Raw genomic sequence first — 24,552 nt, forward strand, 5'->3', positions numbered from 1 at the left:
GACTACAATCTTGCGAGTTGGAAGAACAATAAAAGAAAATGGCATTTCAATTCAGTCTTGATTAAGGGATACACTTTCAACAAAGAGGAAACTAACTCAGAGCAGAGAAAAGATGGAGCGGGAGGTTCAACGATGACATCTGTCTACCATGTGGCTAAATGCTGTGCTAATGTTTTTATATATTACCTCACATAAAGCTCACAACCTTGAGAAACTGGCATTATCTTTCCCATTTTGAAGACAGAATAACTGGGTCAAAAAGATTAAGGAATTTGCCAAATGTCATATGGCTGTGAAACCAGGGATTCCAATCTAGATAGGCCTGGTGCCAGAGTTCATATAGATTCCATTAAATAACATGCTAGGAATATGAGTGAAAGCAAAGCAAAGCAGCCAGCAACTTCAAGCCTATTCTTGAACTGCAAGCAGTCAAATATACCTAGCCCAGTTCTGTGTAAGGAGATGGTGGGAATAAGTTTTGGGAAGCAGATCAGGTTCACAGCATGCAGGCCTTTAAATGTCAAGCTCATTAAGGTCATGTGAATAAATATAAAATTGAACAGATATTGCCCAGAAATTGTGCTTGATAGGGAGATAATTACAATGCAGCCTGGTACTAGCAATTACCGACATGTATGTTCAAGTCTCAGAAGCAGTGGGGGAAGAAGACATAATTAACTTGTCAATGATCAATGAAGGAGAGTAATGGAAAATTTCAACAAGGTTTTCCAGAGATCCTCACTTGGCAGGTATATTACTAGCAGTTATACTACCCAAAATAAAGCAAAAGTTGTAGATCTAAACACACAAAAAGATGTTTAGCACTGCTGACATTTAAGACTCTCTAAGTCTTTCTGTCCCCACTCAAATTACTGTTTATTCTGCATCATAATTAACACAATGTTATTAACAGAGGTAGGCTGAGTGTAATGAAGGGTAACAGTATAGAAACTATACAGAAACCATGTTCAACCCCAAGGGGTCACATATCAGAACTGAGGGTGCTGGGGGTGTAGTACTAGTGTGTCCAGAGAAAAAAAAAAAAAAACCCTTTTGCCATTCTCACCAAGATCTACTGCCCTGGACCAAAAGAGAAAAAGCAAAACAAAACAATCAACTTGAAGAGTACCATTCACGGAAATTACTCAAGTGGGAAAAAATTACAATTGTAGTTTTTATGTAATTAGCATGTATGAGGGGAGGAGCTGGAGAAAAGAGTCTGTTTAAATAAAACACACAGGAACTATAAATTTATAGACTACAGTATACAAGGGACTTACACATACACTATCTTAGCTGAATCTCAAAACAGCATCTTAAGTTATTATCCTTATCTTTCTTATAGGTAAGGAAACCAAGGCTCAGGGGTATAGAACAAATGCCTTGTAGTCAATAAGGAGCAACTTTAGTTCCAGGTCTAATACTCTGTGAAAATCATGGATCAAATAAAGTGCCATAAGATCAAATGACACCACCTAGTCGTTTTTTAAGAGAATGCTTAATGGAAAACTGAATTCAATAAAATATGTAATTACTGTGATGAAGATATATTTTTCACTTGTAATACATCTATAATAGAAGAAGCAAATAGTAAAAGGCTAATAAACATTATATAATATATAATTTATAACTTCTATATTAATAAGGATTTATAAGGCAGGTGAAGTTAAATTAAGAGGCAACAGTACATACCTTAGGTACCTCTTAATGATTAATAAGAAAGCCAATCAACTAAAAACTGGTATGAATGGTAAAAGCAATGTTCCCCCAAAACAAAGGACTACTAGAAAAATGTACAAAAAATACGAACAACACTTAAGTTACAATATTTCCTATTGCATTTTGGAGTGACAGGTGAGACTAAATTTTGGCACAAGAACTAGTAACACATTGTAGATAGTAGATTTTATATATATGCATTTTTCTGGCCTTTTATACTATGATGTTCAGTTAGTGACATGCCAATAAATGAATGGGGAAAGTATCTTAAGAGAAACCCTTCAATTCCATCAGAATTAAATTTAGATAATATCAGAATATAAAATGGAAAAAGTAGTTAATTACCTGTTGGTAAACCCAGTGTAAAATATCTGTCCTGTCCAGGTTTGAACTGAATGATGCGATTACAGATGTATTTGGCTGCCCATTCACTAGCCAAGTCATAGTTATCAAGAATTACAAGCCTCATTACGGTGACGCACAGCTTCCAGAACAAGTTCAAACCTGAGAAAAGTCCATTGTAGAACACTTTACATAATAAATAGATAATTTAAATTCAGTAATTTTTTAAAAGATGTAAATAATAGAGCACTGAAACAGAAGAATATACTGATGATTTTTAAAAGTACATTACTGAAGAAGGACATGCACATATACAATCTGAATTTAAAAAACAGTAATAGCTGTTCTCTTTTGAGCAGACACTGAGTTTAAGGCAGTGGGCTAGGTCATTTAAGTATAGTTAGCCTTCTGTGGATTCCATATTCGAGGATTCAACCAACCAAGAACTGAAAATATTTAGGGGAAAAAGATGTTTGCATCTGTATTAAACAGGTACAGACTTTTTTTTGTCATTATTCCCTAAACAATACAGTATAACAACTATTTACACAGTATTTACATTGTATTAGGTATTATAAGCAATCTAGAGATAAAGTATATGGGAGTATGGGTGCAGGTGATATGCAAGTACTATGTCATACAATATGAGGGACTTAAGCATCTGTGGATTTTGGTATCTGAAGGGGGATCCTAGAATCAATCCCCAACAGATACCAGGGACAAGTGTACATATTTTAATCCTTACAACCATCTGGTGAAGTAAATAAAATGCCCAGTTATAGATGAGAAAATGGACTCACATAATTTGACTAAGGTCACACAGGTAGTAAGCAACAAGGTCAGAATTCAAATTATAACAATAGGATCACACTAGACATGTTATTTTTAATAAGAGAATTCAACAGAAGAAAAAACAAAGTGAACTAAATAAACTGCTCATCTCTGGAGGAGAAATTTCTTGACAAAAAGCAATTTTAGTTCCTCAAAAATTATTCTAAAATTAAGAAAAATTATTATACGTATATTAAGAGATCGGAGTCACTTAAAAGCTACATAATTCCATTTTACACAATGTAGGTTGACTTATACCATGAATAATGTGGAAATCAGCATTCTTACCGTAACTCACAGCTTCTGTTATCTGTAAGACATATTGTTTTCCTTTTTTTTAAAAAAAATGGTATAAATTTAAGGGGTACAAATGCAATTTTGTTACATGGATATATTATTTAGTGACTAGGTCTGGGGTTTTGGTGTATCTATCACCTGAATAATGTACAATGATCCTAGCAATTTCTCATCATCTACCCACTCCTACTCCCCAACCCTTCTAAGCCTCTAATATCAGTCTACTTTCCATCACCACGTGTACACATTATTTAACTCCCACTTATAAGTGAGAACATGTGGTATTTTTCTTTCTATTTGGGAGTTGTTTCACTTAAGATGATGGCCTCCAGTTACTGCAAAAGACATGATTTCATTTTCAATGGCTGAATTTCGTGGTGTATATATATACCACATTTTCTTTATCCAGTCATTCACTGATGGACACTCAGGTTGATTTCTTATCTTTGCTACTGTTGTTATTGGAAGGAAGGTCATGAGTGTGAGGTGTCCATTTCCTTGGCATTTCGAACAAAGAACTGCACAAAAGGAACGAAACACAGGAATGAAGCAGCGAAAGCAGGGATACTGAAGCAAGAAAGCACTCCACGGGGTGGGAGTGGGCCCAAGCAAGGGGCTCAAGGGTCCGGTTACAAAGTTTTCTGGGTTTTAAGTACTCCTTTTGAGGTCCCTTATCGGTTACCCCTTATCTGCATGAAGGATTTGGTCCGTGGCTAATTAAAGGCTGAGGTGAATTGGCTCCCTATGCAGATGAAGGGATGGCCCATGCTTAGTCCACGGACAATCCAAGGCACTTTCCCCTTCCATCTGAGAGGTGGTGGAAGGCAGTCGATTGTAGGGAGAGTAGCCTTTGGTCCTTTGCTACTTGGGCATGGGGAGACGGGTATTTTCCTTTTGGTTTAGCTTTAGGAAGTTTGCGTTAATTGGTTAACTGGCTTTAGGTTACCTGGCTTTAGGTTACCTGCCCCCAGACGCAGGTGTTTTCTCTTTCAGGAAGTCAGCACAAATTGGCCTTAGATTTCCTGCCCCCAGATCTTGGTGTTTTCCTTTGATTTAGCTTTAGGAAGTCAGCACGAATTGGCCTTAAGTCCCCTGCCTCCAGACCCTATTCTACTGCCTCACTGTGAACAGTGCTGAGATAAAAATGAGTGCGGGTATCTTTTTGATATAATGAATTATTTTCCTTCGGGTAGATACCCAGTAGTGAGATTGCCTGATCAAATGGTAGTTCTATTTTCAGTTCTTTGAGAAATCTTCATACTTTTTTCTACAGAAGTTGAACTGACATTACCATCAATAGTTTATAAACGTCCCCTTATAACATTTACTGAACATTCTTTAACAATTCCCATAATTCTTAGATTTTTAATTCTTATTTTTATATTTAAATGGATCAGTCACCAATACCAAGCTTTTTATAACATGGTTTCAGCATTCCTGAGTTTTGTACCCACACACTTTACATAGAGTAATAAGTCAAATTTTCTAAATTAATGAGATTAAAAGGTCTTATTAAAATAAATGTATGGAATCTAAATGTCTTTAAGAAGGTAACAGTTTCGAATTCTGACACAACAACAAAAAATCATGGTCACCATGATCTAGAATTCTGGCCCGATAACAATTATTTATTTACAGAAAATAAATTACATAGTAAGTCATAAATTCAGTCCAACAAATGGACTCAGCCTCCACTTAAATATAATCCATACTCTAATGTCAAAAACAATTTTAGAGTTAAACCAAAGAATCAGAAAGAATTATTGGCTGTAATGACCATCAAAAGATATATTTACTTCTAACAAGAATATATGGCCAGCTAATTGTTAATAAAACGGAAAAAAATAAGGTAAGGAGGACGAGAAGCATTAGAGCTTTCCAATGTCTTCTGCATCCTGGGCATGTTATTTTTCTCAGTTCAACACACGTTTGAAGACCTATTATATTCTAAGCACTATGCTAGGTTCTGTAGACACAAAAATGATTAAGAACTCTATTGTCAAAGGGCTTAGAATCACTTGTCTCTGAGGTTGAAAGCATTATTCTCACTCTTCATATACAGAAAACTGCAACTACAAGAAGTTTATTGCTGACGTTAAAAAGTGGCCCGGGGAGCTGGCTTTAAAATTAAGTGTTTCTGACTCAAAGAGACATTAGCCAAAGATGTCTTACCGGTTGAGAATCACTTAGGATGCTAGTTAAAAATATAGATTCTCAGGTCCCTCTCCCTAGACACAGTGTTTCAAAAGATCTGAAATGAAGTCCAAGGAATCTCTGCTTTTGCAAATTATCACAGGGGATATTCATAATCAGGTGAAATTTGTTAAGAACACCATACACCTCACTGAAACGAAGTTTAAGCAAGTCTCTCAGACCAAGGTACAGGCAACTTTTTGTTTTCTTAAACTCTTGGAGGGCGCAGAGTCACCTCCAAAAGTCCCAAATGAATCCCTTCACCCACAGCAAAGAAGAATTTCTTCACCACATTTAAGTTTTTAAGATTTGACTTTTCCAGTTTTTGCCAATCCTCAGAGATCCAAACTATTGTGGCCTTATGCAATTCTCTGGCATCACGACAAGACAGCATCAAAAAACAACAGAGCACCACCCTTTCCCTCGTCTTCCTTCAGGTGCTGATTCATTTTGGATGTGCATCGCTAGGAAAAAGGGCTGCTGAATATAAATCGCAAAACTTCAATGCTGGATGACAACTTCTACACCCGTGAAGTTACACAGCTAGTTAATGGTGGGGCCAAGACCAGAATCTACACTTGCAGAACCTCTGCTCTGAGCATTTCCCTACTCAACCTGACCTGTCCTGAAAGCGTAAGGGTGGTCTGGCCGCGCGTGTGGGACCGACCCGAGGAGGGACGAGACAGCAAAGAAGGCTGTGGTTCCTGCCCGGGAGGCGGGGGCTGCAGATCCCCCTCAGCTGCGCGTTTGCCTGGCCCTCACTTGGCAAAGGACAGCGAATGCAAATGAGGATGACTGTTAGGAATTTTTAACGAGTGTAGAGAGAGGTGTCAAGAGGAAGCAGCGAGAGAGGAGAGGACAGGGACGCCTTCTCCCGTAGGCACAAATCCGGAGAGGACAACCAGGTCCGCGAGTGGCAATACGGGAGACCCCACGCGCCCCCAGCCTCGAGGTTCCTGACAACCCATTCCGCCCCGGCCCGGCGTCCCCGTCTCAGCACAAAGACCGCACAGGGCGAAGTTGCCGTCGGGTCCCCCAGCCCGAGTCCCCTTCTTGGCGCCCCCGCCGCACCCCCCGCTAAACTTACCGGCAGACCCAATGGTTCCTCGACGCTGGAACAGCGGGAACAAGCAACACCCAACCACCCGAGAGCGACCCCAGCTGACCAGCGGAGCGCGAATCCCACGGACCCGGATGCAGATAAAGGCGCAGGAAGGAACCGCGGCGCGGCTGGCGGGCGCTGCGCATGCGCACCGCCTTTAGGACTCCTGAGGTGAGACGCGAGGAGGTGGGTCCGAGTTCGGAGCGGCGGGGCGCACTTCCTACCTAGAAGATCGCAGTTTCTGGGTCATCACTTTACGCTACTTTCCCCTCCCCACCATCTTTCAAAGAGGGATTTGCAGTAGATTCTTTAGGCTTATCAGATTTAGTATGTAAGACCGTAGTGCTCACACGTACTTTGTTGCTTATGTTGCTGTTTGGCAACATGAATATATTTGCCATTTATGAATACATTTCTCTCTCTACTCCAAGCTATTGAATGCATATTTGCCAACGCAATGACAGATAGGCGTCTCGTGTCAAAAAACTCATCAAAGTCAAGTTTGCAAAAGGGCAAACAGTACCATGGGAAATCGGGAGCGTCTCAGTAAGAGAAAACAGACTATATAATAGGGTACTGGCTTTTGCTGAATGAGTCTAAGAAAGGGATAGGGGAAGCTGGAATCAGCTTTGAGCTGGGTATCACAGATGTTTATACAGGAGTGGGAAGGAATTAGGCTGTGGAAATTATTGTAAAGAAAGCAGCTATCATTCAAAAGGAGAAAAGTGTGTTGTGTCTTCACCATGTTCCATCAGGAACACTGTTCCATTAATAACACTGTTTAGGGTTCTGTTAGGAACAATACAATCTTGACTCCTAGCCAACTTAAGGTTCTGTTTCCGTGGAAACTACAAGTTAAAAAAATGTAAAACGATGTGTCCTCAAACTCGTTATATGAAGTTTTTCACCTGGGTTGTAAATCCAGCCTGCTTCTTTGGATGAAATGACTCCTCTTGCATCCTTTAGTGAAGAGTAGGATGTTACATTCTCCTTGATTTAGCTTCAAACAGCAACATTGCTCACATACTGATAATAGACAGGTTTGTTAGTACTATAGCCTTCAGTAAGTTTGCAAAAGCGATTTTTGGCCAGGTTCGGTGACTCACACCTGTAATCCCAGCACTTTCAGAGGCCATGGTGCATGGATGGCTTGAACCCAGGAGTTGGAGACCAGCCTGGGCAACATAGCAAGACCCTGTCTCTCCAAAAAAGATTGAGGTAAAATGATGAAGTAGTTTGTAGGCTATGCATAGAATTTAGGCTTTGTATTGTAGGCAATAGGGAGTCACTTAAGCTTTATGAATTGAAGATAAGAGACTAGTACATACGTGTTTTAGAAAGAATGCTGTAGGAAGGTGGAGACTGGATTACAGTCTTGAATTACAGATATGTACCACATAAGGAAGTTTAGGTAAAGAATGGACTGGATATTTGGCAATGGTCCCATAAGATTATAACAGAACTGAAAAATTCCTACCACCTAGCGACATTGTAGTAAACGTAAAGTTGTAGAGCAACACCACTCGTGTTTGTGGCTACATAGGTGTAAACCTACTGTGCTTCCAGTCTCATAAAAGTCTAGCACATACAATTATGTACAGGATATAATACTTGATAATAAATGACTATGTTACTGGTATATGTATTTGCTATATTATACTCTTTATCATTATTTTAGAGTGTATTCATTCTATTTCTATTTTTATTTTTATTTGTTTATTTTTTTGAGACAGTCTCGCACTGTCACCCAGGCTGGAGTGCAATGGCACATTCTTGGCTCACTGCAACCTCTGCCTCCTGAATTCAAGCAATTCTCCTGCCTCAGCCTCCTGAGTAGCTGGGATTACAGGCAGCTGCCACCACGCCCGTCTAATCTCTTTTGATTTTTAGTAGAGATGGGGTTTCACTTATTAGCCATGCTGGTCTCGAACTCCTGACCTCGTGATCTGCCTGCCTCGGCCTCCCAAAGTGCTGGGATTATAGGTGTGAGCCACTGTGCTTGGCCCTATTTATATTTTTAAAAGTTAACTGTAAAACAGCCTCAGGGAGGTCTTTCAGGAGGTATTCCAGAAGAAGGCATTGTTATTATAGATGAGAGCTCCATGTGCATCATTGCCCTGATGAACTTCCAGTGGGATAAGATGTGAAAGTGAAAGACAGGGAGATTGATAATCCTGACCTTGTGCAGACCTAGGCTAACGTGTGTGTTTGTGTCTTCATTTTAACAAAAAAATTTGAACAGGAAAAAAAATTAAAAATAGATTTTAAAATAAAAAAACTTATAGAATAAGGATATAAAGAAACGAAATATTTTTGGACAGCTCTCCAATGTGTGTTTTAACCTTAACGTTGTTACTAGAGTCAAAAAGTCTTTTTTTTCTGAGACAGAGTCTCACTCTGTTGTCCAGGCTGGAGTGCAGTGTCGCAATCTTGGCTGACTGCAAACTCTACCTCCCAGATTCAAGCAATTCTCCTGCCTCGGCCTCCCGAGTAGCTGGGACTACAGGCGCATGCCACCACACCCGGCTAATTTTTTGTGTTTTTAGTAGAGATGGGGTTTCACTGTGTTGGCCAGGATGGTCTCAATCTCCTGACCCCATGGTCCCCCCTCCTCAGCCTCCTATAGTGCTGGGATTACAGGCGTGAGCCACCACTCCTGGCCAAAAAGTTTTTTAAAAATTTAAATATAAAGTAAGAAAGCTACAGGAAATTAAATTTACTATTGAAGAAAAAAAACATCGTTTTATAAATTTAGTGTAGCCTAACTCTACATTGTTTATAAAATCTACAGTAGTATACAGTAATGTCCTAGGTCTTCACATTCACTCACCACTCATTCACTGACTTACCCAGAGCACCCTCCAGTCCTGCAAGCTCCTTTCATGGGAAATGTCCTATACAGGTGTACTGTTAATATTTTTTAATTTTTATACTTTTTATTACTATACCTTTTCTTTGTTTAGATATGCAAATATATACCATTGTGTTACATTGCTTACCGTATTCAGTAATATGCTGTACAGGTTTGTAGTCTAGGAGCAATAGGCTATACCATTTATGTGTAGTTTGTGTATATATACTAGGTTTGTGTGCATATACTGTATAACATTCACACTATAATGAAATCGCCTGAAGATGCATTTCTCAGAATGTATCCCCATAATTAAGTGATGCATGACTGTATGTTATGAAGACTCCAACACAGAACGACTCTGAGTGTACCTTGTATTTTTCCTACCCAGCCTTGGTATCAGGCATTTCACTAATAGCTGATAGTTGTTTTATTAATCAACAATGGATGTTGAATTTTGTCAAACACTTTCTATGTATCTATTGAAATGGTTGTATGGTTTTCCGCTCTAATATGTTGGTGAATTCAATGTTGAGTGCACTTTTATTGCTGGGGAAAATTAGATTTGGTCATTGTTTTTCTTGGTCAGGGTCTTTCTTATACATTTATTGTTGGGTTCAATTTTCTAAAATTTTGTTTAAAAATTTTACACCTATGTGTATGAGGGATATCAGTCCATAGTTTTTTTGTTTATTAGTTTTTTTGTGTGTGTGACGTCTTTGTCTAGTTTTAGTATCATAGTAATAACAAACTTATAAATTGAGTGGGAAAATTTCCCTCTTCAATGTTTTGGAATAATTTGTGTTGAATTATAGTAACATAATTTATTCTTTAAATACTTGATAGAATTCACTAGAGAAGCCGTATGTACATAGAGTTTTCTTTTTTGAAAAAATTTAACTATAAATCCAATTTCCTGAATAAACACAGGATTATTCAGGTTATCTATTACATAATTTTCATCGAGATGTAATTCACATACTATAAACTCAGGCTTTTAAAGTATACAATTCAGTATACTCACAATGATATGTAACCATCACCGCTATCTAATTCTATTTTTCTATTTCTGTCCCCCACCCCACATCAAAAGAGACCTCATCACCTGTTAGCAGTCACTTCCAATGCTCCCTCCCCTACCTCATTTCCTGGCAACCACTAGTATACTTCCTCTCTCTGTGGGTTTGCCTATTCTAGATATTTCATATAAATGGAATCCATATGTGGCCTTTTTTGTCTTGTTTCTTTCACTTTGCACCATATTTTCTAGCTCCATCCATGTTGTACTTCATTACATTTTATTGCAGAGTAATATTCCATTGTGTTGATATACCACATTTTGTTTATCTACTTGCTAGTTAATAGACATTTGGATTGTTTCCTGCTGCTATGAGCATTTAAACAAAAGTTTTTGTGTGAACATTTATTTTCAAGTCTCTTGGATATATACCTGAAAGTGGAATTCCTCAGCCATATGGTAACTACATGATTAACTTTTTGAAGAGCTGCCAAACTGTTTTCACAGCAACTGTACCATTTCATATTCCACCAAAAATGCATGAGGATTAAAAATTTCTCACACCCTTGCCAACACTTCTTATTTTCTATCTTTTTTATTATAGTGATTCTAGTGGGTATGAAATGATTCGAATATGCGTTTCTCTAAAGACTTATGATGTTGAGCGTCTTTTCATGTGATAATTGCACTTTTGATATCTTATTTGGAGAACTGTCTATTCAAATCATTTCTTGATTCTTATATTGGGCTATTTGTTTTTTATTGTTGAATTATAAGAGGTTTTCATATATTCTCAATAGTACAGCCATATCAGATATATGATTTAGAAATATTTCCCCATTTTATGATTTATCTTTTCAGTTTCTCGATGCTGTCCTTGGAAGGAAAAACATTTTTTAATTTGATGAAGTCCAGTTTATCTACTTTTTCTTCAGATGTCATGATTTTAATGTGCTAGCTATGTAACTAGAAAAATTTGGGCTTGTATTTTGTGTCTTTTTTCCTTTTATTTTTCCAGTTATTCATTTTTATCATGTTTTACAAAAGCACTGGTTTGTGACAAATTGAAAATTTTAAAAAAATATATCCTTCACCACAGATAGCTTGATAAGCGCTGTTTTTGAGAACTATCCTGTTTACACTGGCTAACATTTAGGGTATGTTTGTGGCCCTACACAGTGGCCAAAACAGAGTGCCAAGGGAACGGGGGTGGAAGGGATCAGTCAGGGCACAGGTCATGAGCAGCTGCTGTGGGAGCTGTTCCCTTAACCAGGGAGGAAAGGGAAGCAGTGACTTCAAATCTTAAAATTTTCAAGGTCAAGAAGATTTACACCTATGATCTGTTATAAAAGTTTTATAGTTTTATCTTTTACATTTAAGTCTTTGAGTTAATTTTTATATATCGTATGTGGTAGAGGTTCAACTTCATTCATTTACAGGTAGACATTCAATTGTTAAAGCATCATAGATAAAAAAGACTGTTCTTTCTCCCCTTGAAAGACTGTTCTTTCCCCCCTTGGCAAACTTACTGAAAATCAGTTGACCACAGAAACATGGGCTCTCAGTTCTATTCCATTGAGCTACATGTCTATCTTTATGCCAGAACCACACTATTTTGATTAAGATCAATTTGTAATAAAGCTCAAAATCAGAAAATGTGAGTCATCCATGTCTTTCTTTTAGGCTGTTTTGGCTATCCTGGATACCTTGCATTTCCATGTGAATTTTAGAATCAGCTTGACCATTTCTGGAAAAAAAAAGGTCATTGGAATTTTATAGTAATTATGCTGAATATATTGATCAATTGGTGAGTATTACCATCTGAACTATATTAAGTCAATCAGTCCATGAACACAGGATGTCTTTCCACTTATTTAGCTCTTAATTTCTTTCAGCAATGTTTTGCAGTTTTCAGCATATAAGTCTTGAGCCTTTTTGGTTAAATTTATTCCTAAGTATCTTTTTGATGCTATTGTAAAGGGAATTGTTTTCTTAATTTCATATTTGCATTGTTCTCTGCTAATGTACAAGAACACAACAGGTTTTGCAAAACCACAATGAGGTACCATCTCACACCAGTCAGAATGGCTATTATTAAAAGTTTAAAAAATAACAGATGCTGGTAAGGCTATGGAGAAAAGGGAACATTGATACACTGTTGGTGGGAATTTAAATTAGTTCAGCCAGTATGGAAAGCAGTTTGAAGATTTCTCAAAGAATTTAAAACAGAACTACTGTTCAACCCAGCATTCCCATTACTTGCATATATACTGAAAGGAAATTAAATTTTTCTACCAAAAAAGACACATGCACTTGTATTTTCACCACAGCACTATTCACAATGGCAAAGACATGGAATCAACCTAGGTGCTCATCGATGGTGTATTGGATAAATAAAATGTGATACATACACACCGTAGAATACTAGGCATCCACGATGAAGAATGAAATCACATTCTTTGCGGCAACATGGATGCAGCTGGAGGCCATTATCCTAAGCAAATTAATGCAGGAACAGAAAACCAAATACCGTATGTTCTCATTTATCAGTGGGAGCTAAACATTTGAGTGCACATGGACAGAAAGATGGGAAAAATAGACACTAGGTTCTATTAGTCAGGAGAGGGAGGGGTGAAAAGCTACCTATTGGGTTCTATGCTTAGTGGGTGATGTGATCACTCATACCCCAAACTTCAGTGTCACTCAATATACCCAAATAACAAACCTGCACGTGTACCCCTTAATCTAATAAAAAAGTTGAAGTTATTTTAAAAACAACAAAATGCAAAACGAAAAGCAAAGCAAAACAAAATGAAAATACTCCTATGTCAAAGATCATGGTGCCCAAAACAATCCATAAAGCCAGTACTTCTAGACTTGCAAATAATTCATTGCTCAATTAAACTGTGTTTAAAAAATAAAAATAAAGCCAGGACTGGGTTAATAAGCAAAACAAACAAAGACAAAAAACAACTGAGTTTTAAACGTCAGTTTTGTATTCTGCAACTTTGCTGAGCTAGCTTATTAGCTATAAGAGTTGTGTGTGTGTGTGTAAGGATTTTCTATATGTAAGATTATATATAGTTACAGTTTTACTTCCTTTCCAATTTGAGTGACATTTATTCCTTTTTCATGTTATTTGCTCTGGCTAGAACCTCCACAGCAATATTTAATACAAGACATCCTTGTCTTGTTCCTAATTTTGGAGAAGAGCTTTCAGTCTTTCACCATTAAGCATGAGGTTTGTGTGTTTTTCATGGATGCCATTTATCAGATTAAGGGAGTCCTCTTCTATTTTTAGTTTGCTGAGTGCTTTTTTAAATAAAAGTGTATTGGATTCTGTTACTTTTCTGTGTTTGTTGAGATAACTATTGGGTTTTTTGCTTTAGTCTATTAAATGGTGTTTACACTGATTTTCCTATATTGAACTAACTTTACATACGTGGGCTAAATCTCATTTGGTAATGTACAATTCTTTTTAGATGTTGCTGGATTTCGTTAGTTAGTGTTTTGTTGAGGATTTTAACATCTATCTTTGTAATGCCACTAATCTGTAGTTTTCTTTTCTTTTGTTGTCTTTGTCTGGCTTTGGTATCAGAGTAATATGGGCCTCATAGAATGAGTGAGAAAGTTTACTCTCCTCTTTTTGTTGAGAAAAACTGGTGTTAATTCCTAGAATTTACCAGTGAAATGGTCTGTTCCAGGGCTTTTTATCTGTTAGAAGTTGTTCGATGGCTAATTCAGTCTCTTTACTTACTATTTATCTATTTGGATTTCCTTTCTTGAGTCAGTTTTGGTAGTTAGTGCATTTCTAGGAATTTGTTTCATCTAGGAATTTGTTTCATCTAGATTCCTAGTTTGTTGGCATATAATCTAGATTACCTAGTTTGTTGGCATATAATCATATCAGTGTACTTCTTTCTAATCCTTTTAGTTTTTGTGAGGTTGGTAGAAATATCCTCTCTTTCATTCTTGATTTTAGTTATTGGAATCATTTTTTTTTTCCCTTAAAGTTCATCAGTTTTGTTGATCTTTTCAAAAAACCAGCTTTTGGTTTTGTTGATTCTTTTGCGTTATTTTTCTATTTCCTATTTCTTTTATTTCCACTCTCCTCTTTGTTATTCCCTTCCTTCTGCTTGCTTTGGCTTAAGATTTCTCTTCTTTTACTAGTTTGCAGAGTTTTTTGTTGCTGTTTGTAGTAATTCTTTGTTTGTTTGTTTAGTGACTTTTCTGCACAAAAGTCACAAGTAAATTCTTTCATGTGTGTGGCCACTGAAATCTCTGTTTTGTTAGCCTAATGATCAGATAATGATTACGCAGAGATTCCCTTAAATGTCTGAATAATTCCACAGTCCTTGCTGAGTGATTGTGTGTGTGTGTGTGTGTGTGTGCGTGTGTGTGTGTTGGGACACACCTACAACACGAGCAGTTTACAACTCTGCTTTAGCCTTTACTTCCTCCTTGCACAGAGCCTATAGGTTAGCCATGGGTGAGAGCTTGGGGTCTCTCGGGTCTTTCTTGATTGTGTACATCAACCTATGCATGTGTTTGACATTCTAGATTCCAAAGAACATGTTGGAGTTTTCAAGTCTCCAGTGATATCTTATTCCCCAGCATTTCCATGTTTTTTGGTTGATCTATTGTTTACCCCAAGTATTAACCATCAACTCAGCCAGCAGCAACTAAACAGTTTGCCTGTTAAGAATTTTTGACAAATGCCTCCTTCCTATTGATAGTGACTTTATCACTAGATGAGTTCTGAGTTAGGCAAAATAAAGATAAGTCTTTCAGTGGATTCTTCCAGAGTTCTTCTGTCTTAAACAAACAGGCTAAGTATGGCTGTTCTTTCGAAATGAGGCTTTGAAAGTGCTGCAGCCTTGTTTCTGCCACTGATCTGGGGAGTGAAGATGTGCCTAGGGTATGCTAAAACACCACAAAACTCACTATTCTTACTAATATTTAGCCACTTTCATTGAATAAGTCATCCCCAGGTTTCTGCAAGTCTTTTGTTAATATCTAGAGTTTTGAAACAATTGATTTTGATAGAGTTTGCTAGGTTTTCCTTTGGAAAATTTTCTCTTTAACTTCTTGAAAATATGGAATAGAGTTATGATAAATGTTTTTATATTCTTATCTACTAATTCTATTATTTGTGTTATTTCTGATTATCTTTAAATTGATCAACTTTTATTCCTCTTATTGTACATACTTTTCTACTTCTTTGCGTGCCTGTTAATTTTCCATTTGATAGTCACATTGTGAATTTTACCTTTTTCAGTGCTTGATATTATTGTTTTCCTAAAAATATCCTTGAGATTTGTTTTGGGACATGGCTAAGTTACTTAGAAATGTTAGGAAATAGTTTGGTCCATTTCAGTCTTGTTTTTATGCATCTTTAGGTAGGATTAGAGCAGGGCTTTTTTCTAAGGTCAACTTTCCCTATTACGGAAGTAAGAACTTTCTTAGTATTCTAAACTTGACTTCATGAATTATGGTGTTTTCTCTTCTAGTTGTGGGTACAGACAATACGTCTTTCCCTACATGTGCCTCAGACACTGTTCTCTAACCTTTCAGGTGTCTCTCTCCCTAGGCTCACATAATTTCCTCACATACTTATGCTGATCAATACTCAGCTGAATCCTCCAGGGGAACACTTCCAGAGTTCTCTTTCTGTGCAGAGATCTCTAGAGTTCTCTTTCTGTGTAGCTCTCTCCTCTTGGTTCTTTGCCTTGCAAACTTAGCCACCTTGGCTTTCCTGGACTCCCAGTTCTGTCCTCTCAACAGTGAGACAGTGGGTCTCTGTCTGAGTTCCTTCGCCCTATACTACAACATGGAAACTTTCTGTAGACATTAATCTAAGACAGTTGTAGGGCTCGTTTTTTTTTGTTCCTCATCACTTAGGAATCTCTGTCCTTCACTGCTGAATGTCCAGTGTTTTCAAAGATGTTGTTTCATACATTTTGTCCCATTCCTTAGTTAAGTCAAGAGGGTAAATCAAATCCCTATGAATGATCTCAGCTGGATTTAAAGAATGGTTGGCCCCTTCCAATACAATTCAGTAAAATCTTATTACCCAAATTCTGTCTAATGCTGAAAAATGAGTTGCTGTGGTTGGTGAAAAAGCAATACATTTTCTTCTGCCAGTTGTTACAACTTGTTTGCTCTCTATAAAGGGTGAGTATTAAATTTTCAGAGAGATCTTTATTAAAAAGTCATTATCAGCAATTATTTATAACTGTGTTAAGCATAAAACCTGATTGAAAAATACTGTGTTCATGGAATCAAGTTCAAAATTCTCAGGAAATAAAAATAAAAAGATGTTATTTGGAAGTTTCATATAAATTGAAGGTTAATGTCTTTCTTAATATTTTGTATTTCATTTTTCTTGTCTGAATTATGTAAAAGGAAATTGAAAACATTTGTAAGCCCGTAGATGAGAAGTCAGTCAAAATCTTAGAGGATCTTGGTGCTAGAAGTAGAAACTGAAGAAATGTAGATCAGCATGAGCGAGTGCGTGTATATTACTAAAGGGTACCCAGAAAGTTTGTATGTGCATGTGTTTGTGTATAAATTTTTTTGCTCAGATTATGTAATAAAAGCAAAAATAAGGTCAGATTTGATCCAGAAAGAAGATAATTTTATAGAAATAATTACTTGCCATCTTGTGGCATACTGACTGCAAAAATAACCTTAATTCTCTACTTCCTTATTCTACTTCCTTTCTAATCTGATTGAGCTTTGCGTTCACTTATTGCACATCATGGTAGCTATTGCTAATGGATACACATCTGCCGAATGCATTGGAGAAAGGATGTGGCCTTGTTTTGTTCCCTGTACCCTCAGGAATGATGACAAGGCTCTCAGAGATGTTGGATATATCTTCCAAGATGGGTTTCATGCTCCTGAGCAAAGGTGTTGCCACACATTTTGCCTCATGCAGGAGCAAATGTGTGTCAGATCAGGTTTCTTGGCTCATGAGTTGGGCCTCCATTGACAAGGCAAGCAATACAGGATGTCTAAGGGTTTAATAAGCTTTCATTCATAATTTTAGCCAGATAGTTGAAAATATAATCAGATAGAATAAAAGCCTTCCTACAGGAAAGTGGAATATGCTCACATCACCCACTTCTTACAGAAAATGTACAGTCTAAGAGGGTGAAAGGGGCATTTAGATTGTTAATGTGATTTGGGATTTTAGTCAGCCATCTGGTTATAAGGAGAGATGGGGAAACTGACTTGAAGATACATTTGCATAGCAGGCTAATTATTTTTAATTAGATTTTACATTTATTTCAGTCATTTTAGGCTTGATGAAGTTGGGGGAAATGCTAAAGTCACCACTTGCAAGACTAACTTTAACCAGATTGTCCCCCTCCACACAAACACTGAAGTAGAATAAAGGCTTATCACAGAAAGAGTAAGAGGACAATTGATTAAATGAGCAAGGTGCAGTGTTCACAAGTAGAAATGAAGGAACAAGCTCCTGTTGCAGAGATAAGATGATTTAACTGCTAAGGGTGAAGCAATAGTCTTTGTGTAATCAAAAGCAAGCATGAATATTGATTTAAATATTTTATTAAAATCTAATTTTACCAAAACTGTCCACCATGGTTTACATCTTATCATGTTTGCGTTTATTATAGGAAGGTTCATTCTGAGCAACATAAAACATCATTTATATGCTGCCATTTCAATTTAGTCACTATTGTTTTAAATTAAAACAAGAGTTTTTGATTTTGAAAGACAAAAAAGCCAGATAGTAAAGTCTGAAAAATTTATATCAGAACTGAGATGTTCTTAAGATTTCTTTAGACAAGAATCATAAAAATGCAGATAGTAAGAATATATAATGAGATTTAGGGAATTTCAATTTTAATAACAGAGTAAAGTGCTGTCTCTTGACTGTAATTTAATAAAGGAAGTTTTCCTGGGATCATAAACTGTGAAATTATAGCCTCAGAGGCTTTCCAATGACAACTAACACTAAGATTAAATAAGGGCTTTAGAATTAAATATCACAAGGTATTGTATTGAAGAATATATTGTTGTAAAAAAATAGCTGTAAAACTTAGTCAGTGTATTCTAAAATTTACCAGTGGAAGCTAAAGAGAAAAGTTTAGAGGCATACTGAATAAATAATTTAAGATTATATGCCAAAGAAATTATTGACAATACTTCTCTTTTATTGATAAAACTATTTGTACCATGCAGTGAAATGCTTCATATTTATAGAGGTTTTGGAATGGAATTTAAAATTCCAGAGTTATTAAAATGAGTCCTGAATAACTTTCATGAATATGAGGACTTTGTAGGTCTGTCCTCAGCTATATTCTTGGCATTTAGCATAAAGCCTGAACATGGTAGGTGCTCGGTATTCAATGTTATTTCTATTTAAAATGAAAGCTGCTGCTGTGCTACACTTTTACATAAGAGGCCGTGATTGAAACTGATGTAAGACAGGCTATGTTGATAGTACTACTGCATTTTCATATAAACTGTGGGTTTTGCTTTTTCTAGTCCATCTTTATGGATAGCAGGTCACTCTGGATGTCCTTCTATAGAATAGCAGCAACAGGCAGCAAAAACTACTTAAAAATCCCTTAAACTGAAGTTTTCTACAATATAAAACATAGTGTCCATTTTCATTTGTTAGATTTAAGAGATTTACCAGATAACTCAAAAAGAAAACACAAAATAGAGTGATCAAAAATTTTAGGAGATTTTCTTGAATAGCAACTTTTCCGTATGAACTGGGGCTCTGTCTCAGATTATTACCGTGGGAATTGTGCTTGTCTTTGGATAGTATGTCCCTTAAATTTCATTTTTTTCCATTTTTGTGAGTAGTGAACAAACTAGTATCAACAAAGTTAACCTTGAAAAAGAAAATGTATTCTTTAGAGAATAAAATGACAATAAAAGGCAAAAGGTGAAATTGGAGAAGTGGCTGCTAATATTTTATATGTTGGGAAGAAGGAGATAGACTTAATAGGTGACCGTGCTGGTTCTACAAAGATCCAAGGCACAGACACTTCCTGACAATTGTACATTACAATTTTATAGCTATTATAGTTTGCCCTTGCTCCCTTGTCTTCCAGCTCTCTCCTCATGGGCTCACAATGGTCTTATTCAAAAATAAACAGCATAACAACCCAATACCAACAATTAAAAAATCCTCTACAATTAACTTCCTAGATATTTGTCTTGCTTGGCAACAGTCACCATGACATATTCACTGTTAAAACTGATGGGCACGCTTTATCTTCCTATTTGATCTCTGGGAAGCATTTAGTTCCATTGACCTCTCTTCCATTTAAAAATATTGTTCTCTTCCTGCTTTCCTTCTTACCTTTGTGGACTTTCCTTTTTAATCTCTCAAATGGGCTTTTCTTTCCCAGATTTCTTCTTTGGCTGTCTTCTCACTTTATACGTTATCTCTGAACAAACACTTCCATCCTATGACTTCAGTTATATTGTCTGAAATTTTAAACTCTAGCCTTCCTCTCAAGCTTGAGCTCTAAGTTCCTATGAAACTGAGCTCTAGGCTTTACAGCTGGAAATTCAGATGTGTTCAAAGAGATCTCAGCACTCTTTACCCCATATCCATTCCTGTTTCATTGTTTATTTCAGTGAATGGCAATACCATCTGGCCAATGGCCCAAGCCAGGTGTCTTGGCAATAATTTGGATTTCACTTTCTTTCTCAGCCTCCACATCTAATCAACGACTCTCGGAGACGTTTTTGCTTATCTCTACACCAGCCAGTTTCAACCCTCTCTTCTTATTGCTGGAAACTGCCACCTATTTTAGAGGCTGAAAGGCCAGATTGTGCTTTCTCAGTTTTCCTTGCATTTAAGGAATGGACAATTTACCTAATCCTCATTAATGGGACATTGAGGAAGATGAGCTTCAAGTCTTCTGGGAAAGACCTTTCTCTCTGATTAAGAAACAGAGATGCCTGTGCAGAGGGCTCATCCTTTTACTTCCTGTTATGAACATTGCTGTTTGAAGATATGATGCTCAAGGCTACTGCTTGACAAAGAGAGAGAGCTGCATAGAGATGTCAACAGAGTTCTGACAAGAGTTTAGCAACTGTGTTGTGAAGGTTATTTTATGTATCAACTTGACTAGACTTAAGGATGCCCAGATAGCTGGTAAACTATTATTTCTCGGTTTGATTGTGAGGATATTTCTGTAAGAGTTTTGAATTTAGATTAGTGAGATGGCCCTCACTGATGAGTGGACATCATCCGAGACCACTGAGGGCCCGAATAGAACAAAAATCTGGAGGAAGGGCAAATTTGTTCTCTCTTCAGGAGCTGAGCCATCCGTCTTCTTCCACCTTTGGATATCGGTACTCCTGATTTCAGGTCTTCAGACTTGGATTGGGTTTAGATCACTGGCTTCTCTAGTTCTCAGGACTTCGGGTTTGGGCTGGAACTATGCCACAGCATTCCCAGGCCTCTAATTTGCAGAGGGAAGATTTGGGGACTTCTCAGCCTTCATAATCAAATGAACCAATTCCTCATGATAAATCTTTCTCTACATATCTATATATGTCCTTTTGGTTCTATTTCTTTGGAGGACCCTGACTAATACATGTGCCCATCTCTTTTCTTATTACACAAGAAAATGAACCCAAATTATTCTCTTATGTACAGTTGGAATTAGTCTATTGAAATTTAAGGTTAATTGATTTTCACTGCTAAATGTATTTTGAATTTGACTCCTTCTTTTAACCCCCTTTGCTAATATCTTTGTACTGAACTGTATTATTTCTGGTATGGATTACTGCAACAACAGCCTCACTGGCTTATCTGCTTCTATCACAATTCTTCTTCTCCAGTTCAACTTTCTCTCTAGTATCTGAGTGATTTTATATGTAAACTTCAAATCAAAGAATGTCTTTGCCCTTGTTACAAAATTTTCAATGATTCTCATTAAACCTCAAGACAAAGTTTAACTTCCTTCAAAGCAGAGCATGAAAGGCCCCTCCTGAATCTATACTCGCTCTCCATACCCACCTCCTTCAGTTTTGTACTCCCACTATATGCTATTTGTACTGAGCTATTGTGCTTAGTTTTGTTGAGATACAATTTTTATTACTTTTAAGGCTGAGATTTGTAAGCTTCTTTCCTGACCCAATTTTCCTGCAATGCACTCGTACCTCAATGGGGATTATTTATTCTCAGACAGTTTAACATACACAATAATGATATGGAAAGATAAATTTTGTTTTAGCCTCAGAAAGATAGAAGTTTATGGTATAATGTGCAGGTCAAAAGATCTCTGGATGAAGTCTTCAGTAGGCTTCGTTTTGGTTTCCCTTAATAGTTACACTCTTCTTCACCTCAAGACCTTTATTATGCTGTTCCTTCTGTCTGGAATGTTTGCTTTTCCATTCTGTCTCTGTCCTGTCCCACCTCATTTCTAGTCCCTCAATATTAAGTTCCATTTTTCCCAGATAGCCAAAAGTATTAGTATGTTTTGTTAAGTGGTCAAGTAGTCCCTAAGCAGCCACTACTATTTAAGCTGCTAGATTGACTCACTTCCCACACTTCTGTAAATTTGGTTGGTAAGGAAATAATGAACCTGAATAGATTTAGTCAGTTTCTTACTCATGGGGCATTAGGCAGTATGGGTTTCAGGATTGCATTGTTTCCCTTGCCCTTTCTTCAGCTCATGGGGGTGATGCAGAGTGGGCCCTGGTGGATGCTGCACACACAGTGGGTTTGTGTTGCAGCCGAAAAACGCTGACCTTGGGAAGTCAATCTTTTAAGGAGCTGCATTTTAAGTCAACATATCCGATTTTTGTTCCTGAGAGAGACAATGTCTTTATTATCTTGATCAGGAGACAAATCTGTTCTCTGACCTAGAGGGAGAAAGCCTTTCTTATTTCCAAGAATATTTGCTAAACAAAAATTGAAGAAATGCAATGGAAAATTGTTCTCAACAGTTAGGAGCTAGGAATGAAACAGATCTGGGATTTAAATTTATATGTTGATAGGTTCCAAATTTATTTCTCCTGCCCAGACTCTTGCCTCAAACTCCAGTCTGAAATATCCAGTTTCCTACCTGACAAATATACTTGAATGTCTAATAAGAATATCAACCTTACTATGTCCAAGTCTAAGCTCCTGATATTTCCAATCTAATCCTTTCTTCCCAAAAGTTAATGGCAACTGATCTTTCTGGTTGTTCAGGCTGCAAATGTTGCTGTCATTTTTGACTCCTTTCTTTCTCTTACACCCCACATTAAATTATCTGCAAATCCTGTAGGTTCAACTTTCAAATATATTGAGAATCTTACGATTTGTCACTCTTCTACTGTTATCATACTTGTACAAGTTGATACCTTCTGTTTTCTGGATTATTGAAGATGTGTTCTAACCAGTCTTTGTCTCCTCTCTTGATTGTTTTCAGTGTAATAAGCCAAAGTGATCCATTAAAACATGGCCTCCTAGAAATAAAATCTCATTTTCGTATCATGAACAAGGTTAAAGACCTGACTATGATCTACAAGGTCGTGTATGATCTTCCCCTCTCCACCCTTTGCCATTCTGATTTCATCTTCTGGTGCTTTTCCGTTTTCTCACTTAGCCTCAGCCATACCAGCCTTTCATCCGAGGGCCTTTCTACTTGTTGTTTATTCTCCCTTAAGTGCTTTCCACTCAGAGGTCTGCATGCCAAACTCCCTGGCTACCTTTAGGCAATTACCCAAATGTTGCCTTCTCTCATATATTCACTGCCTGCTTGACAATTACACTTAGGTGTCTAACAACATGTCAGATTTACCATCTTTGTCATAAGACTTCACTGATCATCTTTGGGACACTGTCTCACACAACATAGATGCTTAGTAATTATTTGTTAAATGAATAAGTAAGTAAATAGACTTGGATTTAAAACTTATTGTTGCCAGACCTTGGAAAAGTTAGTAAATCTTCTAAGCCTTTCTCATTAATGAAAAGAAAAAAACAATAGCATGATTGGAGGGTTAAATGATATAACATGCATAAAACACTTAGAATGCCTAGTGCCTGGCACATAGTAGGCACTCTGATACCCTAAGTACAGAGATACCTCATCACTTCCCTCCCAATTTGTGTTATTCGTGGGTCATCATATAATTCTCTTATATATATAATATATATAATATTATATGTTAATTATTAATATATTGCCTAATTATGTGTTAATGTGTTAATGTGTTAATGTGTTAACAATTGTGTGCCCTTTTTGGTGTTTGGCTAATAGTAGGATCTGGGAAAATGAGTGATTTGGAGCCAGACATAGTGGGGTGCACCTGTAGTCCCAGCTCCTCAGGAAGCTGAGGCAAGAGGATCCCTTGAGCCCAGGAGTTTGAGGCTGCAGTGAGCTATTATTGTATTACTGCACTCCAGCCTGTGTGATAGAGTGAGACTCCCTATCTCTTAAAAAAAAAAAAAAAGTTATTTAGCAGGTTACAAGTTGCCTTAAATATATCATCTCATTTTATCCTCAGAACCAATCTAGGTAAAATCAGCTCAGTTTTAAATATGAAAAAACTGAGATTTAGAGAGATTCACTGTCGAAAGTCAGTATATTGGCAAATCTTGACTGGTGATTTTTTTTTTTCTTATTACACTTTAAGTTCTAGGATACATGTGCACAACATGCAGGTTTGTTACATATGTATACATGTGCCATGTTGGTGTGCTGCACCCATTGACTCATCATTTACATTAGGTATATGTCCTAATGCCATCCCTCCCCGCCTCCCCACCCCACGAGAGGCCCTGGTGTGTGGTGTTCCTCACTCTGTGTCCAAGTGTTCTCATTGTTCAATTCCCAACTATGAGTGAGAACATGCAGTGTTTGGTTTTCTGTCCTTGGGATAGTTTGCTGAGTATGATGGTTTCCAGCTTCATCCATGTCCCTACAAAGGACATGAACTCATCCTTTTTTATGGCTGCATAGTATTACATGGTGTTTATGTGCCACATTTTCTTAATCCAGTCTATCGTTGATGGAGATTTGGGTTGGTTCCAAGTCCTTGCTATTGTGAATAGTGCCACAGTAAACATACATACGCAAGTGTCTTTATAGCATATGATTTATAATCATTTGGGTATATACTCAGTAATGGGATTGCTGGGCCAAATGGTATTTCTAGTTCTAGATCCTTGAGGAATTGCCACACTGTCTTCTGCAATGCTTGAAC

General features: G+C 37.1%; 1 protein-coding gene and 1 long non-coding RNA gene across 3 annotated transcripts in view; one reads left to right on the forward strand and one right to left on the reverse strand.

Moving 5' to 3' along the window:
* GNPDA2 (glucosamine-6-phosphate deaminase 2) overlaps positions 1–6,628 on the reverse strand; it is a 44,316-nt gene extending 37,688 nt beyond the window's left edge. For both annotated transcript variants that reach the window (XM_019025605.3, XM_004038627.5), the window contains exons 1-2: positions 6,470–6,628; positions 2,065–2,223 (exon numbers count right to left, since the gene is read on the reverse strand). In XM_019025605.3, coding sequence (XP_018881150.2) covers positions 2,065–2,188 — 124 coding nt within the window. In that variant the 5' untranslated portion in view covers positions 2,189–2,223; positions 6,470–6,628. The remainder of the gene's footprint in view (positions 1–2,064; positions 2,224–6,469) is intronic.
* LOC129533268 (uncharacterized) overlaps positions 6,628–24,552 on the forward strand; it is a 51,170-nt gene continuing 33,245 nt past the window's right edge. The window contains exons 1-2 of the long non-coding RNA XR_008679377.2: positions 6,628–6,670; positions 12,037–12,160. This is a non-coding gene — a long non-coding RNA (uncharacterized lncRNA). The remainder of the gene's footprint in view (positions 6,671–12,036; positions 12,161–24,552) is intronic.

The sequence above is a fragment of the Gorilla gorilla genome, chromosome 3 (assembly GCF_029281585.2).
Source record: "Gorilla gorilla gorilla isolate KB3781 chromosome 3, NHGRI_mGorGor1-v2.1_pri, whole genome shotgun sequence".
In the NCBI taxonomy this organism is placed as follows: domain Eukaryota; kingdom Metazoa; phylum Chordata; class Mammalia; order Primates; family Hominidae; genus Gorilla; species Gorilla gorilla.